This window comes from Bombina bombina, chromosome 12 (assembly GCF_027579735.1).
Source record: "Bombina bombina isolate aBomBom1 chromosome 12, aBomBom1.pri, whole genome shotgun sequence".
Taxonomy (NCBI): Eukaryota; Metazoa; Chordata; class Amphibia; order Anura; family Bombinatoridae; genus Bombina; species Bombina bombina.
This window is the reverse complement of record NC_069510.1, coordinates 84,077,895-84,096,823: the sequence shown is the minus strand read 5'-3', so window position 1 is coordinate 84,096,823 and position 18,929 is coordinate 84,077,895. Positions and strand designations below refer to the sequence as shown.

At 40.2% G+C, this 18,929-nt stretch overlaps 1 protein-coding gene across 1 annotated transcript in view; it reads right to left on the bottom strand.

The window, feature by feature from the left end:
- Nucleotides 1-18,929, bottom strand: part of LOC128643124 (uncharacterized) — a 36,495-nt gene that overhangs the window by 223 nt on the left and 17,343 nt on the right. The window contains exon 3 of the mRNA XM_053696074.1: nucleotides 1-1,636. This exon is cut by the window's left edge and continues 223 nt beyond it. Within this exon, the coding sequence (XP_053552049.1) occupies nucleotides 1,079-1,636 (558 nt within the window). The 3' untranslated portion in view covers nucleotides 1-1,078. The remainder of the gene's footprint in view (nucleotides 1,637-18,929) is intronic.

Here is an 18,929-nt window from a genome sequence, read left to right as displayed (position 1 = left end):
ACTAATTTAAACAATCAAAATAGCAAGTGTTTCATGTCACACTATGTATTTTTGGGGGCAACAGAGTAGAATACCCCTCATTTTCCTATATGCTTATGGCTCTATCCGGTGTTCACTGTTTCCCCAGTGATCACCTGATAGCCACATGAGCATGTGACCACCTCATTCAAAAGAGAGGTCGTCTTGCCCCATTCTACTGCATACATAGAGGTGCTAGGCTCCCATTTAGAGCCCAGATCACCCTAAACGTTCCCAAATAGGTTATTGTAAAGTCTATGTCAATCACTCACTACATACAGGGCCATGAGATCCCTAGTTTAAAAGAGGGTAATCCCTGCATTGATATAAGGGGTATTGTGCATCTGTGTGTGTTGTATGCTGTATTTTGGTTTAGATGCACATTTGAAATCACAACCTATCATACAGTAAATAAATTAGGTAAGCCATTTTTATCTCTTTGGTATCCAGTGGGGCATGTGGTCATCATTTCTCATGGTGATTGGCTGCATCCATTAGGGATAACAGCTTTCAAATAAGAGGTTCATATTGGAGAGATAGGGGCTCTTTTAGTGCCAGCCTACTCTTCAGCCAATTCTTCTTTTTGTCTCCTGCTGCAGGTAATTGTCATTTTATAGTGATTTCCTGCATCTTAATGGGATGTGCAACCACTCATTTAAAAGGCCAGACTTTCCTGTTTTAAATAAGAGATCCTACATCACTAAGATGAGGCCCATAGTGTGGACTTTAGAAGATTACCCCATTTGCACCATAAATAATAAGAAAGTATCTCTGCCTCTGAGCACTTACTTTTTGATTGAGAAATCAGCACATACTGTGCAACTGTCCCTAGGGATAGAAAAATAAGAATGACTTATCGTGCCTCCTCATTCTTCCATTGTTAAAAAAGACAACAGGGTTTCATGGTTTGCAATCTGCTATCATTGCAGAGGAATCCAGTGTACTAACCTACATGGGATTAAGCATACACATATAATCATTTTTTTCTTAAATGCATCTACTTTATTTTTGAGGGAGATTACTCATTCTAACGAGGTTTTTTTTCAGCCTCTCATACTTTCTAGTCACAGTTGTTATAGAATAAGGTGATATTATTTGTTACGTTAAGAAGGGATTTAAGGTTTCTTTGCAGGTCGGAAATACTGAGCCCTCTTTTGATGTTGTCTATATTGTTTTCTGTCAAAAAACCCATTGCACTTTTTTTATTATCATTGTTGTCCCGGCAACAGAACGCACTCCATATGTTGCTGGGAATGTTGACTCTTTTCCTTTTATTATCAGGAATCCAATAATTACCAGGCACCACTCCTGTGATAACAAACATGATATTACATTCGCTTGCATTTTTCTGCATTCCCATCTCAATCATTCTCCAAGGTCCTCTGTTCAGGGACGGATTCATTGGAGCAACATTGGTCAAAGTGTCGGTGGCATTTGGATATTTGTGGTGAAAACGAGGGTTTAAGTGTCCTCTGTCAAATTTGCTTCCACTGTAGTCAGCGTTCACAGATTGAACATTCATAATATGCTCTGTAGCATTTCCAGGAATCAGTTTCTTAATGGCAGTTGTAAGTTCAGTTTGAAGCATCGTGCAGTTAGGAAGACGCTTGTCCACCAGCTACAAAAAGAAAGCAAACAGAGTAAATAACCTTGAGTTTACAACGGGTTGCACCGATACCATTTTTTTAAGACTGAGTATAAGTACCAATACTTTTTTTTCAGATACTCACTGATACCAATTACCGATACTTTTTTTATGTCATGACAGTTTACCAAGCACAATACAGACTAATGATTTAAGATTGCTTCTTTATAATTATGAACTGTATTTTATGTGCTTGTTGTCACAAAGTTCACAGAACATGTTTATAAATAAAAATATTACATAACATATATTAATAATAACAACAATAAATAACAGCTGCAGCAGCTGGGGCTGGAAAGCTACAATTTAAAAGTGTGATTACTGGATGCAATTGAGTTGTAGGGTGCCTATATAACTCATCAATCTGACATTTGTACTTAATACAAAGTAATATAATTTAATTCTGAAAATAATATTGGGGAAGGATTATACCAGCAATCCCCTTTGAGAAAAAAGGAAATTTATGCTTACCTGATAAATTGTTTTCTTCTACGATACGATGAGTCCACGGATTCATCCTTACTTGTGGGATATTATCCTCCTGCTAACAGGAAGTGGCAAAGAGCACCACAGCAGAGCTGTCTATATAGCTCCTCCCTTGACTCCACCCCCCAGTCATTCGACCGCAGGTATAGGAAGAAAAAGGAGAAACTAAAAAGGTGCAGAGGTGACTGAAGTTTTAAATGAAATATAATCTGTCTTAAAAGACAGGGCGGGCCGTGGACTCGTCGTATCGTAGAAGAAATCAATTTATCAGGTAAGCATAAATTTCCTTTTCTTCTACTAGATACGACGAGTCCACGGATTCATCCTTACTTGTGGGATACAATACCAAAGCAACAGGACACGGATGAACGGGAGGGACAAGACAGAGACCTAAACAGAAGGCACCACTGCTTGAAAAACCTTTCTCCCAAAAATAGCCTCAGAAGAAGCAAAAGTATCAAATTTGTAAAATTTGGAAAAGGTATGAAGGGAGGACCAAGTCGCAGCCTTACAAATCTGTTCAACAGAAGCATAGTTTTTAAAAGCCCATGTGGAAGCCACAGCTCTAGTGGAATGAGCCGTAATTTTTTCAGGAGGCTGCTGTCCAGCAGTCTCGTATGCCAGGCGGATGATGCTTTTCAGCCAAAAAGAGAGAGAGGCAGCCGTAGCTTTTTGACCCCTACGCTTTCCAGAATAAACAACAAAAAGAGAAGATGTTTGACGGAAATCCTTGGTCGCTTGTAAGTAAAACTTCAAAGCCCGAACCACGTCCAAGTTATGTAACAGACGTTCCTTCTTAGAAGAAGGATTAGGACACAAGGAAGGAACAACAATTTCCTGATTAACATTATTATTAGAAACAACCTTAGGAAGGAATCCAGGTTTAGTACGCAAAACCACCTTATAAGAATGGAATATAAGATAAGGTGAATCACATTGTAACGCAGAAAGTTCAGAAACTCTTCGAGCAGAAGAGATAGCAACTAAAAACAAAACTTTCCAAGATAACAGCTTAATATCTATGGAATGCATGGGTAATAGGTTTAAACACAAGCTTGATTCTGATTAAAGTCTGACAAAAAGACTGAACGTCTGGAACATCCGCCAGACGCTTATGTAGTAAAATTGACAAAGCAGAAATTTGTCCCTTTAAGGAACTAGCTGATAATCCCTTCTCCAATCCTTCTTGAAGAAAAGACAAAATCCTAGGAATCCTAACCTTACTCCATGAGTAGCCCTTGGATTCGCACCAATAAAGATATTTATGCCATATCTTATGGTAAATCTTTCTAGTGACAGGCTTGCGAGCCTGAATCAGAGTATCAATGACCGACTCAGAGAATCCCCGCTTAGATAAAGTCAAGTCTCCAGGCAGTCAGCTGCAGAGAAGTTAGATTTGGATGTTTGAACGGACCTTGGATGAGAAGGTCCTGTCTTAATGGTAGTTTCCACTGTGGTAGAGACGACATGTCTACTAAGTCTGCATACCAGGTCCTGCGTGGCCACGCAGGCGCTATTAGAATCACTGAAGCCCTCTCCTGTTTGATTCTTGCAATCACACGAGGTAGGAGAGGAAATGGTGGAAACACATAAGCCAGGTTGAACGACCAAGGTACTGCTAGAGCATCTATCAGTACAGCCTGGGGATCCCTTGACCTGGACCCGTAACGTGGAAGCTTGGCATTCCATTGAGATGTCATCAGATCCAATTCCGGTGTGCCCCATTGATGAGTCAAAGTTGCAAACACCTCCGGATGGAGTTCCCACTCCCCCGGATGAAAAGACTGACGACTTCGAAAATCCGCTTCCCAGTTCTCTACTCCTGGGAAATAGATCGCAGATAGATGGCAAGAGTGAGTCTCCGCCCATCGGATTATTTTTGATACCTCTATCATCTCTAGAGAACTCCTTGTTCCCCCCTGATGATTGATATATGCCACAGTCGTGATATTGTCCGACTGGAATCTTATGAATTTGCCGAAGCCAACTGAGGCCACGCCTGAAGTGCGTTGAATATCGCTCTCAGTTCCAGAATATTGATTGGCAGTTGAGACTCCACCTGAGTCCACACACCCTGAGTCTTCAGGGAATTCCAGACTGCACCCCAGCCCAGGAAGCTGGCGTCCGTCGTCACTATTACCCAAGATGGCCTGCGGAAGCACATCCCCTGGGAGAGATGATCCTGTGACAACCACCACCGAAGAGAGTCTCTTGTCTCTTGATCCAGATTTATCGGAGGAGATAAATTTGCATAATCCCCATCCCACTGTATGAGCATGCACAGCTGCAGTGGTCTGAGATGAAAGCGAGCAAATGGAACGATGTCCATTGCCGCTACCATTAATCCAATGACTTCCATACACTGAGCCACTGATGGCCGAGGAATGGACTGCAGTGCTCGGCAAGTATTTAGAATCTTTGATTTGCTGACATCCGTCAGAAATATTTTCATGTTTACCGAGTCTATCAGAGTTCCCAGGAATGGAACTTTGTTTGTGGAACTAGTGAACTCTTTTCTACGTTCACTTTCCAACCGTGAGTTCTTAGAAACGACAACACGATGTCCGTGTGAGATTTGGTCAGATGATAAGTTGACGCCTGGATCAAAATATCGTTCAGATAGGGCACCACCGCTATGCCCCGCGGCCTGAGAACCGCTAGAAGGGACCCTAGGACCTTTGTGAAGATTCTGGGAGCTGTGGCCAACCCGAAGGGAAGAGCCACAAACTGATAATGTTTGTCCTGAAAGGCAAATCTTAGAAATTGATGATGATCCTTGTGGATAGGAATGTGAAGGTACGCATCCTTCAGGTCCACAGTGGTCATGTATTGACCCTCCTAGATCATTGGCAAAATTGTACGAATGGTCTCCATCTTGAACGATGGGACTCTGAGAAATTTGTTTAGACATTTGAGATCTAAAATTGGTCTGAAGGTTCCCTCTTTTTTGGGAACCATGAATAGATTTGAGTAGAACCCCTGACCCTGTTCCAGCTCTGGAACTGGGCAGATTACAACCATTGTGTAGAGGTCTTTTACACAGCATAAGAACGCCTCTCTTTTTGTCTGGTCTACAGACAAACGTGAAAGATAAAATCTCCCCTTGGGAGAAAATCTTTGAATTCCAGCTGATACCCCTGGGTCACAATTTCCAATGCCCAGGGATTTTTGAACATCCCTTGCCCACGCCTGAGCAAAGAAAGAGAGTCTGCCCCTACTAGATCCAGTCCTGGATCGGGGCTGCCCCTTCATGCTGTCTTGGTAGCAGCAGCGGGCTTCTTGGCTTGTTTACCTTTATTCCAGGCCTGGTTAGGTCTCCGGACCGACTTGGATTGAGCAAAGTTCCCTTCCTGCTTAGTGGAGGAAGAGGAAGCAGAGGATACTCCTTTAAAATTTCGAAAGGAACGAAAATTATTTTGTTTACCCCTCATCTTGAGGGACTTGTCCTGAGGTAGGGCATGACCCTTACCTCCAGTAATGTCAGAGATTATTTCCTTCAGCTCAGGCCCGAATAGTTTCTTACCTTTGAAAGGAATAGCTAAAAGCTTAGATTTGGATGATACGTCAGCAGACCACGATTTTAGCCATAACACTCTGCACGCCAGGATGGCAAAGCCTGCGTTTTTCGCCGCTAATTATGCAATTTGAAAAGCAGCATCAGTAATAAATGAATTGGCTAATTTAAGAGCCTTTATTCTGTCTAAAATGTCCTCTAAAGGCGTCTCTACCTTCAGAGACTCCTCCAGGGCGTCAAACCAAAAAGCTGCTGCAGTAGTTACTGGAACAATGCAGGCTGTAGGCTGTAAGAGAAAACCCTGGGAAACAAACAGCTTCTTTAGAAGGCCCTCTAATTTTTTATCCATAGGGTCTTTAAAAGCACAACTGTCCTCAATAGGTATAGTTGTACACTTAGCTAAAGTAGATATAGCTCCCTCCACCTTAGGGACCAATTGCCAGGAGTCCCGTATGGTATCAGATATAGGAAATATTTTCTTAAAGTTAGGAGGGGGAGAGAACGGTATACCTGGTCTATTTCATTCCCTCTTAACAATTTCCGAAATTCTTTTAGGAAATGGAAAAACATCCGTGTAAGTAGGTACTTCTAGATATTTGTCCATTTTACACAATTTTTCTGGGAAAATTGTGATAGGGTCACAATCATTCAGAGTCGCCAAGACCTCCCTGAGCAACAGACGGAGGTGTTCTAGTTTAAATTTAAAGGACGTGACGTCCGAATCTGTCTGAGGTAATACATTTCCTGATTCTGAAAGTTCTCCCTCAGACATAAATTCCCTGACCCCCAAATCAGAGCACTGTGAGGGTGGATCGGAAATAGCCACAAAGGCATCAGAGGGTTCAGTATTTACATTAATACCTGGCCTACTGCGTTTACCCTGCAAACCTGGCAGTTTAGATAATACCTCTGTAAGGGTAGTAGACATAACTGCAGCCATATCTTGCAAAGTAAAAGAATTAGACGCACTAGAAGTACTTGGCGTCGCTTGAGTGGGCGTTAGAGGTTGAGACACTTGGGGAGAATTAGATGGCGCATCCTGATTCTCTTCAGACTGAGAAACATCCTTAGACACACTTTCATTACCTAAAATATGTTCTTTACAGTGTAAGGCCCTTTCAGTACAAGAAGGGCACAATGTAAGAGGGGGTTCCACAATGACTTCTAAACACATAGAACATTGACCTTCCTCAATGTCAGACATGTTGAACAGGCTATGTAATCACCAATCAGTCGTTAAACACTCTCGGCTAGATTTAGAGTTTTGTCGGTAAAGACCCACATAGCTAACTCTCCTTTTTTTCCTACCGCTGCTTCTAAACAACGCTGGTATTTAGAGTTCTCTGAATGGCTGCGTTAGGCTCCAAAAAGGGAGTGTAAAGGCAAATTTACCGCCACTTCAACCCTCAATACCAGCGTTGCTTACGGTAGCGGTAAGTTAGCAAAACGTGCTCGTGCACGATTCCCCCATAGGAAACAATGGGGCAGTTTGGGCTGAAAAAAAACCTAACACCTGCAAAAAACACTTTTTACGTCTGCACCTAACACCCTAACATGAACCCTGAGTCTAAACACCCCTAACCTTACACTTATTAATCCCTAATCTGCCGACCCCGCTATCACTGACACCTGCATTACACTATTAACCCCTAATCTGCCGCTCCGGACACCGCCGCCACCTACATTATCCCTATGAACCCCTAATCTGCTGCCCCCAACGTCGCCGACACCTACATTATATTTATTAACCCCTAATCTGCCCCCCCAACGTCGCCACCCCCTAACTACAATTATTAACCCCTAATCTGCCGACCGGACCTCGCCGCTACTATAATAAATGTATTAACCCCTAAAGCTAAGTCTAACCCTAACCCTAACACCCACTAAATTAAATATAATTTAAAACTAACGAAATAAATTAACTCTTATTAACTAAATTAATCCTATTTAAAGCTAAATACTTACCTGTAAAATAAACCCTAATATAGCTACAATATAACTAATAATTATATTGTAGCTATTTTAGGATTTATATTTATTTTACAGGCAACTTTGTATTTATTTTAACTAGGTACAATAGCTATTAAATAGTTATCAACTATTTAATAGCTACCTAGTTAAAATAATTACAAAATTACCTGTAAAATAAATCCTAACCTAAATTACAATTAAACCTAACACTACACTATCACACACATCAATAAATTAATTACATAAATTACCTACAATTAAATAAACTAAACTAAAGTACAAAAACAAACAAACACTAAATTACAGAAAATAAAAAAGATTACAAGAATTTTAAGCTAATTACACCTAATCTAAGCCCCCTAAAAAAAAATAAAAAAGCCCCCCAAAATAAAAAAATGCCCTACCCTATTCTAAATTAAAAAGTAATCAGCTCTTTTACCAGCCCTTAAAAAGGCCTTTTGCGGGGCATTGCCCCAAAGTAATCAGCTCTTTTACCTGTAAAAAAAAATACAATACCCCCCCAACATTACAACCCACCACCCACATACCCCTATTCTAACCCACCCAAACCCCCCTTAAAAAAACCTAACACTAACCCCCTGAAGATCACCCTACCTTTAGCCGTGTTCACCCAGCCGGGCCGAAGTCTTCATCCAATCCGGCCAGAAGAGGTCCTCCAGAGGGTCCGAAGTCTTCATCCTATCCGGGCAGAAGAGGACATCCAGAGCGGCAGAATCCTATTTAAAGCTAAATACTTACCTGTAAAATAAACCCTAATATAGCTACAATATAACTAATAATTATATTGTAGCTATTTTAGGATTTATATTTATTTTACAGGCAACTTTGTATTTATTTTAACTAGGTACAATAGCTATTAAATAGTTATCAACTATTTAATAGCTACCTAGTTAAAATAATTACAAAATTACCTGTAAAATAAATCCTAACCTAAATTACAATTAAACCTAACACTACACTATCACACACATCAATAAATTAATTACATAAATTACCTACAATTAAATAAACTAAACTAAAGTACAAAAACAAACACTAAATTACAGAAAATAAAAAAGATTACAAGAATTTTAAGCTAATTACACCTAATCTAAGCCCCCTAAAAAAAAATAAAAAAGTCCCCCAAAATAAAAAAATGCCCTACCCTATTCTAAATTAAAAAGTAATCAGCTCTTTTACCAGCCCTTAAAAAGGCCTTTTGCGGGGCATTGTCCCAAAGTAATCAGCTCTTTTACCTGTAAAAAAAAATACAATACCCCCCCAACATTACAACCCACCACCCACATACCCCTATTCTAACCCACCCAAACCCCCCTTAAAAAAACCTAACACTAACCCCCTGAAGATCACCCTACCTTTAGCCGTGTTCACCCAGCCGGGCCGAAGTCTTCATCCAATCCGGCCAGAAGAGGTCCTCCAGAGGGTCCGAAGTCTTCATCCTATCCGGGCAGAAGAGGACATCCAGAGCGGCAGAAGTCTTCATCCAAGCGGCATCTTCTATCTTCTTCCATCCGGAGCGGAGCAGGTCCATCTTGAAGGCAGCCGACGCGGAGCATCCTCTTCTTCCGACGACTCCCGACGAATGAAGGTTCCTTTAAATGACGTCATCCAAGATGGCGTCCCTCGAATTCCGATTGGCTGATAGGATAGGATCAGCCAATCGGAATTAAGGTAGGAAAAATCTGATTTAAAGGTAGGGTGATCTTCAGGGGGTTAGTGTTAGGTTTTTTTAAGGGGGGTTTGGGTGGGTTAGAATAGGGGTATGTGGGTGGTGGGTTGTAATGTTGGGGGGGGTATTGTATTTTTTTTTACAGGTAAAAGAGCTGATTACTTTGGGGCAATGCCCCGCAAAAAGCCCTTTTAAGGGCTGGTAAAAGAGCTGATTACTTTTTAATTTAGAATAGGGTAGGGCATTTTTTTATTTTGGGGAGCTTTTTTATTTTTTTAGGGGGCTTAGATTAGGTGTAATTAGCTTAAAATTCTTGTAATCTTTTTTTATTCTCTGTAATTTAGTGTTTGTTTTTGTACTTTAGTTTAGTTTATTTAATTGTAGGTAATTTATGTAATTAATTTATTGATAGTGTAGTGTTAGGTTTAATTGTAACTTAGGTTAGGATTTATTTTACAGGTAATTTTGTAATTATTTTAACTAGGTAGCTATTAAATAGTTAATAACTATTTAATAGCTATTGTACCTAGTTAAAATAAATACAAAGTTGTCTGTAAAATAAATATAAATCCTAAAATAGCTACAATATAATTATTAGTTATATTGTAGCTATATTAGGGTTTATTTTACAGGTAAGTATTTAGCTTTAAATAGGATTAATTTATTTAATAAGAGTTAATTTATTTTGTTAGATTTAAATTATATTTAACTTAGGGGGGTGTTAGGGTTAGGGTTAGACTTAGCTTTAGGGGTTAATAACTTTATTATAGTAGAGGCGAGGTCCGGTCGGCAGATTAGGGGTTAATAATTGTAGTTAGGTGGCGGGCGACGTTGGGGGGGCAGATTAGGGGTTAATAAATATTATGTAGATGTCGGCGATGTTAGGGGCATCAGATTAGGGGTTCATAGGTATAATGTAGGTGTCGGCGATGTGCGGTCGGCAGATTAGGGGTTAAACATTTTTATTATAGTGTTTGCAATGTGGGGGGGCCTCGGTTTAGGGGTACATAGGTAGTTTATGGGTGTTAGTGTACTTTAGAGCACTGTAGTTAAGAGCTTTATATACCAGCGTTAGCCCATAAAGCTCTTAACTACAGCCTTTCCATGGGCGTTAGGAGTCTTGTCGGTAGAGGTGTAACGCTCACATCAGCCAAGACTTGTAATACCAGCGTTAGGAAGATCCCATTGAAAAGATAGGATATGCAATTGGCGTAAGGGGATCTGCGGTATGGAAAAGTCGCGGCTTGAAAGTGAGGGTTACACCTTTACCTGGCCGACTCTAAATACCAGCAGGCGGTCAAAAGCAGCGTTAGGACCCCTTAAAGCTGCTTTTGACGGCTAATGCAGAACTCTAAATCTAGGCGTCTATTTATTCAGATAACACAATTTTTTTAAAAACTGTACTGTGCCTTTAAGAAAATAAAAAGCGCACAATTTTTGCAAAACTGCTTAAAAGTGTTCACATATGCTCAATTTTAAGTTAAACCTGCCCTATAATGCAGTTGGATGTTGCACCCCACAGTAAAGAGCAATTAACCCTCTAAGTTATCAATAAAAACAACAACGTTTTTTAGGAAGCTTTTATAATCCCCTGCACCTCGCCACAGCTTTGCTGGGGTGCCTACCTGCCCCCAGGGATCTTAGCAAGGCCTCTAAATCACTCCGGAACACCAGGAGTCAGTTTGGGCCCAACCGGAGCTGAAGATTGCAGTCTGTATGCGAAGAAACTGCGCAATTGAGGTGCGAAATTAGGCCCCGCCCATCCTATCCGAAGTAAGCTGAGCCTAAACAATCGCAGGTAAAGTGGTCAAAAATCAGCCATGTGGGTATAAAAAATAAAGTACTAGCCAGGTGGACCCTCAGAAGAAAAGTATAACAACCAGCCACACATTTTAGATTGATAATAAAAATCGTTAGGCTGCCCCAGTGTCTCACCATAACATATAATGCTGCATTAGTCAAAAAAACTAAATAATGCCCAGGATTACAGTAATACCCTATTTTCCACAGAATTACTGCTTACCCCTTCCCTCTATGGGAACTATGTCAGCCAGTTCTGATATATCACAGTCTCCTCAGAAATAAATGACTGAACATACCTCAATGCTGCTTGTAGCATGAAAACCGTTCCTCACACTGAAGATTTCTCTAGCATTCCTCAGCACACTGTGGGAACCAACATGGATCTTAGTTACAACTGCTAAGATCATCAATCTCAAGGCAGAAATCTTCTTCCAAATGCTGCCTGAGAGAAATAGTACTCACCGGTACCATTTAAAAATAACAAACTTCTTGATTGAAGAAATTAAAACTATCATTTTATCACTACTATCACTTTACCCTTCCTATTACTAGCATAGGCAAAGAGAATGACTGGGGGTGGAGTCAAGGGAGGAGCTATATAGACAGCTCTGCTGTGGTGCTCTTTGCCACTTCCTGTTAGCAGGAAGATAATATCCCACAAGTAAGGATGAATCCGTGGACTCGTCGTATCTAGTAGAAGAAATGGGGTATTTGCATTCTTCTCACTCAACAGAAAATAGGGTTGGTCTTCATATTTTTCCAGGGCTGCTTTATATTCCAACTCCAGCCTTGGCTAAGGCTGTTCCTCAGAGTACAGTATGTTTTGAGCATAATTGTGCAAGCTGAGCACTAGCAGTATAACAGGCAATCTAGCAATTAGAATAATTTTTCAAAAGTTAGTGGCAAGTTCTTTTTAAGGAACAGAAGCATCTCTGCATGTTCAGCTATAAGTCTGTGTCTGCTATCAGTAAGGACGTTTGACGCTAAGCTGAACAGTCTCACTTTTTACACTACTGCATGGGACAGAAAGATGTTTTTGGGCCATTAAATGTCAGTTTATTAACTGCCCAGTATTTCAGGGGTTCGTCTGAATGAGGTACAGTGATCTCTCCCAGCTAGGCTTCCAGCTGTATAGTAGCAGCTTTTAGAGCACTGCTCTGACGTACAATAATACAAATAACAGCAATTTGTATTGGCAGAACAGAAGTGAACAATTTTAAGTTAAGTCTCCACTCCAGCTTAAAATGAAATGGGAACATGCAGTTAGAAAAACTCCACAAGATGGCGTATGGGTAGGAAGTGGAGGTATGCAAATAATTGGTATCGGCACTAATACCGATACTAGTATCAGTAACGGTGCAACCCTAGTCAATACCTTTAAAGTATATATGGAGTGTTTATTTATAATGCACATAAAGTTAGTGTCTTTTGTATTTATGATAAATTATATATACAGGTATCATTATGGTTTGCAAGAAAATGTGTTTTTTGATGTGTGTAAATATAATATGCGTATTCATATAATTACTTTATCCTGGGCATGATTTCCTATATATATATATATATATATATATATATATATATATATATATATAGATATATAAAAATAAATAAATAATAATCCTATTATATAAAAAGCCAAGTGTGTTTGTCCGAAGCTGTCATGCGCAGTAGAGACAGCACGAGGACAAACACACCTGGCCTTACCTGACATTCCATGGCATGCTGTTTGCTGCAAAAGTGGGCGTGGTCAAGCAGGAGCATGGGTGTGGCCGGACGGGAGCATGGGCGTGGTCAGGTGGGAGCATGGGCGTGGCTGGGCATGGTCGGAGCGTGGTCGGGTGTGGCGGGGCGTGGCCAGACGAGGTCTGCACAACAGAGAGGGGAGAGAAATAGAAAGAGAGGGGGAGAGACAAAAAGAGATAGGAAAGAGCTAAAGAGAGGGGGAAGAGCAGAAGAGAGGGGAACGTGCAGAAGAGAGGGGGGAGAGAGCGCAAAAGAGAGGGGAGAGAGACAGAGCAAAAGAGAGGGGGAGATAGGGGGGAGAGAGAGAGAGAGCAAAAGAGAGGGGGGAGAGAGAGAGCAAAAGAGTGGGGTAGAGAGAGAGCAAAAGAGAGGGAGGAGAGAGAGAGCAAAAGAGAGGGATGGAGAGAAAGAGCAAAATAGAGGGATGGAGAGAGAGAGCAAAAAAAAGGAGAGAGAGACAGAGCAAAAGAGAGGGGGAGAGAGCGTAAAAGAGAGGGGGGAGAGAGCGCACAAAAGAGGGGGGGAGAGAGAGCACAAAAGAGAGAGAGAACGCAAAATAGAGGGGGGAGAGAGAGAGCGTAAAAGAGAGGGGGAGAGAGAGCGCAAAAGAGAGGGGGAGAGAGAGCAAAAGAAAGGGGGGAGAGAAAGCAAAAGAGAGGGGGGGAGAGGGAGCAAAAGAGAGGGGGGAGAGAGAGAGCAAAAGAGAGTTGGAGCGAGAGAGAGTGCAAAAGAGAGGGGGAGAGAGCGCAAAAGAGGGGGAGAGAGCGCAAAAGAGAGGGGGAGAGAGAGCAAAAGAGAGGGGGGAGAGAGAGAGCAAAAGAGAGGTGGAGTGAGAGAGCGCATACACACTGTATTTATATGTATATAATCTATACACTTTGGTTAATAAAAGCAAATGACATCCAATGAAGGGTCAAATGGTCGCTTTTGGGCCTGAGACTCCTCCTCTGTCACAGAGTCTAACCCACTTAAGGTGCAATAGTCCTATTTCTGCTGAGGAGAGCTAAATAACCCCAGAGCAAGCCACACAGAAATGTAAGCACCAGGTTTTAAACACATTTCGGGGTAATCACACAGCAGGGCCGCTGATAGGCTTACATTTAGTGTATTGTAGGTAGTGTTACTGCCCATTACTAGAGGATCTCACTATTCCTCTAATCAGACTGTGCTCCACTTCCTCCCAGCAGCAGCAGCAGTGCTTTCTGAAGTGTTTTGGTTTTCTGTCCAGGGGGAACTTAGTTCCACCTGCAAAAATAGTGCAGGAACTCTGTTTCCATGCGTTCCTGCTCAACTTGACCACTGGTATGAAAACAATGTACAACAGCTCAGTTTGTTAATGGGACAGTCAAGTCCAAAACAAATTTTATAATTTAAATAGGGCATGTAATTTTAAACAACTTTCCAATTTACTTTTATCACCAATTTTGCTTTGCTCTCTTGGGCCTAGATTTAGAGTTGGGCGGTAGCCGTCAAAACCAGCGTTAGAGGCTCCTAACGCTGGTTTTAGGCTACCGCCGGTATTTGGAGTCAGTCAGGAAAGGGTCTAACGCTCACTTTGCAGCCGCGACTTTTCCATACCGCAGATCCCCTTACGTCAATTGCGTATCCTATCTTTTCAATGGGATCTTTCTAACTCCGGTATTTAGAGTCGTGTCTGAAGTGAGCGTTAGAAATCTAACGACAAAACTCCAGCCGCAGAAAAAAGTCAGTAGTTAAGAGCTTTCTGGGCTAACGCCGGTTTATAAAGCTCTTAACTACTGTGCTCTAAAGTACACTAACACCCATAAACTACCTATGTACCCCTAAACCGAGGCCCCCCCACATCGCCGCCACTCGATTAAATTTTTTAACCCCTAATCTGCCGACCGCCACCTACGTTATACTTATGTACCCCTAATCTGCTGCCCCTAACACCGCCGACCCCTATATTATATTTATTAACCCCTAACCTGCCCCCCACAACGTCGCCGCCAGCTACCTACAATAATTAACCCCTAATCTGCCGACCGCAAAGCGCCGCCACCTACATTATAGCTATGTACCCCTAATCTGCTGCCCCTAACACTGCCGACCCCTATATTATATTTATTAACCCCTAACCTGCCCCCCACAACGTCGCCGCCAGCTACCTACAATAATTAACCCCTAATCTGCCGACCGCAAAACGCCGCCACCTACATTATAGCTATGTACCCCTAATCTGCTGCCCCTAACAACGCCGACCCCTATATTATATTTATTAACCCCTAATCTGCCCCCCTCAACGTCGCCTCCACCTGCCTACACTTATTAACCCCTAATCTGCCGAGCGGATCTCACCGATACTATAATAAAGTTATTAACCCCTAATCCGCCTCACTCCCGCCTCAATAACCCTATAATAAATAGTATTAACCCCTAACCTGCCCTCCCTAACATCGCCGACACCTAACTTCAATTATTAACCCCTAATCTGCCGACCGAATCTCGCCGCTATTCTAATAAATGGATTAACCCCTAAAGCTAAGTCTAACACTAACACCCCCCTAAATTAAATATAATTTAAATTTAACGAAATAAATTAACTCTTATTAAATAAATTATTCCTATTTAAAGCTAAATACTTACCTGTAAAATAAACCCTAATATAGCTACAATATAAATTATAATTATATTATAGCTATTTTAGGATTAATATTTATTTTACAGGCAACTTTGTATTTATTTTAACCAGGTACAATAGCTATTAAATAGTTAAGAACTATTTAATAGCTAAAATAGTTAAAATAATTACAAAATTACCTGTAAAATAAATCCTAACCTAAGTTACAATTAAACCTAACACTACACTATCAATAAATAAATTAAATAAACTACCTACAATTATCTACAATTAAACCTAACACTACACTATCAATAAATAAATTAAATACAATTCCTACAAATAAATACAATTAAATAAACTAACTAAAGTACAAAAAATAAAAAAGAACTAAGTTACAAAAAATAAAAAAATATTTACAAACATTAGAAAAAAATTACAACAATTTTAAACTAATTACACCTACTCTAAGCCCCCTAATAAAATAACAAAGACCCCCAAAATAAAAAAATGCCCTACCCTATTCTAAATTACAAAAGTTCAAAGCTCTTTTACCTTACCAGCCCTGAACAGGGCCCTTTGCGTGGGCATGCCCCAAAGAATTCAGCTCTTTTGCCTGTAAAAAAAACACATACAATACCCCCCCCAACATTACAACCCACCACCCACATATCCCTAATCTAACCCAAACCCCCCTTAAATAAACCTAACACTAAGCCCCTGAAGATCTTCCTACCTTATCTTCACCATACCAGGTTCACCGATCGATCCAGAAGAGCTCCTCCGATGTCTTGATCCAAGCCCAAGCGGGGGGCTGAAGATGTCCATGATCCCGCTGAAGTCTTCATCCAAGCGGGAGCTGAAGAGGTCCATGATCCGGCTGAAGTCTTCTATCAACGGCATCTTCAATCTTCTTTCTTCCGGATCCATGTTCATCCCGCCGACCCGGAACATCCATCTTCACCGACGACTTCCCGACGAATGACGGTTCCTTTAAGGGACGTCATCCAAGATGGCGTCCCTCGAATTCCGATTGGCTGATAGGATTCTATCAGCCAATCGGAATTAAGGTAGGAAAATTCTGATTGGCTGATGGAATCAGCCAATCAGAATCAAGTTCAATCCGATTGGCTGATCCGATCAGCCAATCAGATTGAGCTCGCATTCTATTGACTGATCGGAACAGCCAATAGAATGCGAGCTCAATCCGATTGGCTGATTGGGGTTAATTATTGTGAGGAATATGCCTGGATATTTGAGGGACACCAAGCAACTACTTAGAAAATTAGAGGATTTTGCTTGGAAAGATACTTATCTATTACTCACTATAGATGTGGTGTCCCTCTATTCTTGCATACCCCACCAACAAGGCCTCCTGGCATTGGAAGAAATCCTTAAGCTGTACACAGAGTATGATGTAGTCTTTATTAGCTATCTGATTGATACAGTTAAATTCTTATTGACACACAATTATTTTGTATTTGAAAATAATATTTATTTGCAAAATAGAGGAACCGCAATGGGGGCGAAATTTGCCCCCTCCTATGCGAATATCTATCTTGGATATTTTGAAATTTTCAAAATATTTGGAAAACTAAATGACTACAGGGACAATATTGTATTTTATACGAGATTTATCGATGATATCCTTGTAGTATGGCAAGGTGACATCAAACAGCTCGAAAACTTTGTCAAAATCCTCAATGACAACAGCATGAACCTGAAATTTACATATACTTGGCATAGAGATAGCATCACTTTTCTTGATCTAAAGATCAGAATAGATACTATTAATAATGTCTTATATACAGAAACATATAGAAAAGACATTTCAGGTAACACCATCCTGCGATCAGATTCGCACCATCCCACACATTTAAAAAGAGCTATCCCGAAGGGCCAATTTATGAGGTTGCGCAGAAATTGCAGCAACCTCAGGGATTATAATACCCATGCAGAGGATCTGAAGAACAGGCTAATTAAGAGAGGTTACAAAGACAAAGCCATCACAGAAACTATTGAACTAGTGAGATCAATGTACAGGGCTGAATTATTGACTGACAAACCAAGGGAAAGAGTAGGAGATAATAAACAACTAGTCTTCTTGATGAAATACAGTAACCAGTACCAAAAAATCTGTAAAATTGTAGAAAGATATCTTCCTATGCTAAGCAAGGAACCATCACTAACCAACATAACAGCAGAAGGTGTAAGATTTGTGTCAAGACGAGCCAAGACTATAGGCAACTATGTAAAAAGAAATTTTTCAAAAAGTAAACAAGAATCCACACGCAATTGGTTAACTAAAAAGAATGGGACCTTTAAATGCGGTGTAAGACCTTGCAAAAGTTGTAACCATGTCAAAATGGGAGACATCTTTCACTCCAATACAACTAAAAATGAATTTAGAATATTTCAGCATCTAACATGCACATCGAAGTATGTAGTATATCTTATCTCTTGCAAATTGTGTGGATGTCAATATACAGGCAGAACTATCAGACCCCTAAAAGACCGCATTCGAGAGCATTTGCTTTCTTTAGAGTCTTTTGAACCAAAGACACCAGTTGCTGAGCATTTCTCTAGACATAGACCAGGCCACACATTTGATGAAGACTCATTGAAATATGTCCTGTCATTATTTGAATTTCAAGCAATTGATTGTGTCACAAAACAAATCACAGGAGGTGATAGACTAGCATATCTAAATAAAAAGGAAGCCTTTTGGATACATAAACTCCAAACAGGCTTTCCAAAGGGTATGAATAAAATATGGGATCTGAAGTTATTCATAGGGTAAACCAAATTATAATGTAAAGTATTAAACATGAATCATAACATCTAGTTTGAAACTAAGGAATACAACAAATAATAACAAACAAGTAAATAAAAATTAAACATAATTAAACAACTAAAAATTAAATTACATAAAACAAATTAATAGGTTAAAAGCCAGTATAAAATCATGTATCCCTTATAATAACTAGAAGTCAAATAAATTGGTGACATACTTAGCCTCCTTACTTTATCCATGAAGTTTATTTCAATATCCCATACCATTTTCCTTCATGCAGCTACTTATAAACACCTAACATAACCACAATAGTGAGAAAAATAAACATTTATGATCCAAAACCTTTTGGATCTAATATGTTAATTATGTTAGTAATTCCTTTAAAAATTAGGAAAAAAATCTTTGAGATGATATAGATGTTCTGTGTAAATGTCTATAATAATTGAGTATTTAAATCTTTGTTGTTTTTATAAAAAAGTATATATGTGTATCATACATTGCTATCAATGCAGTATAGGAAGGTTACTCAAACTTCTAACAGCATTGTAAAGGGTTAAATTTGAGAGGTTTAAATAATCACAGGGAGAGCAGCTGTTTATCCCTGATGAAGTGCTTGTTCTAAAGCAGGAAACGCGTCGGATGCAGCACCTGTGTGCTGAGGTTGTATGAATTTAATAATGT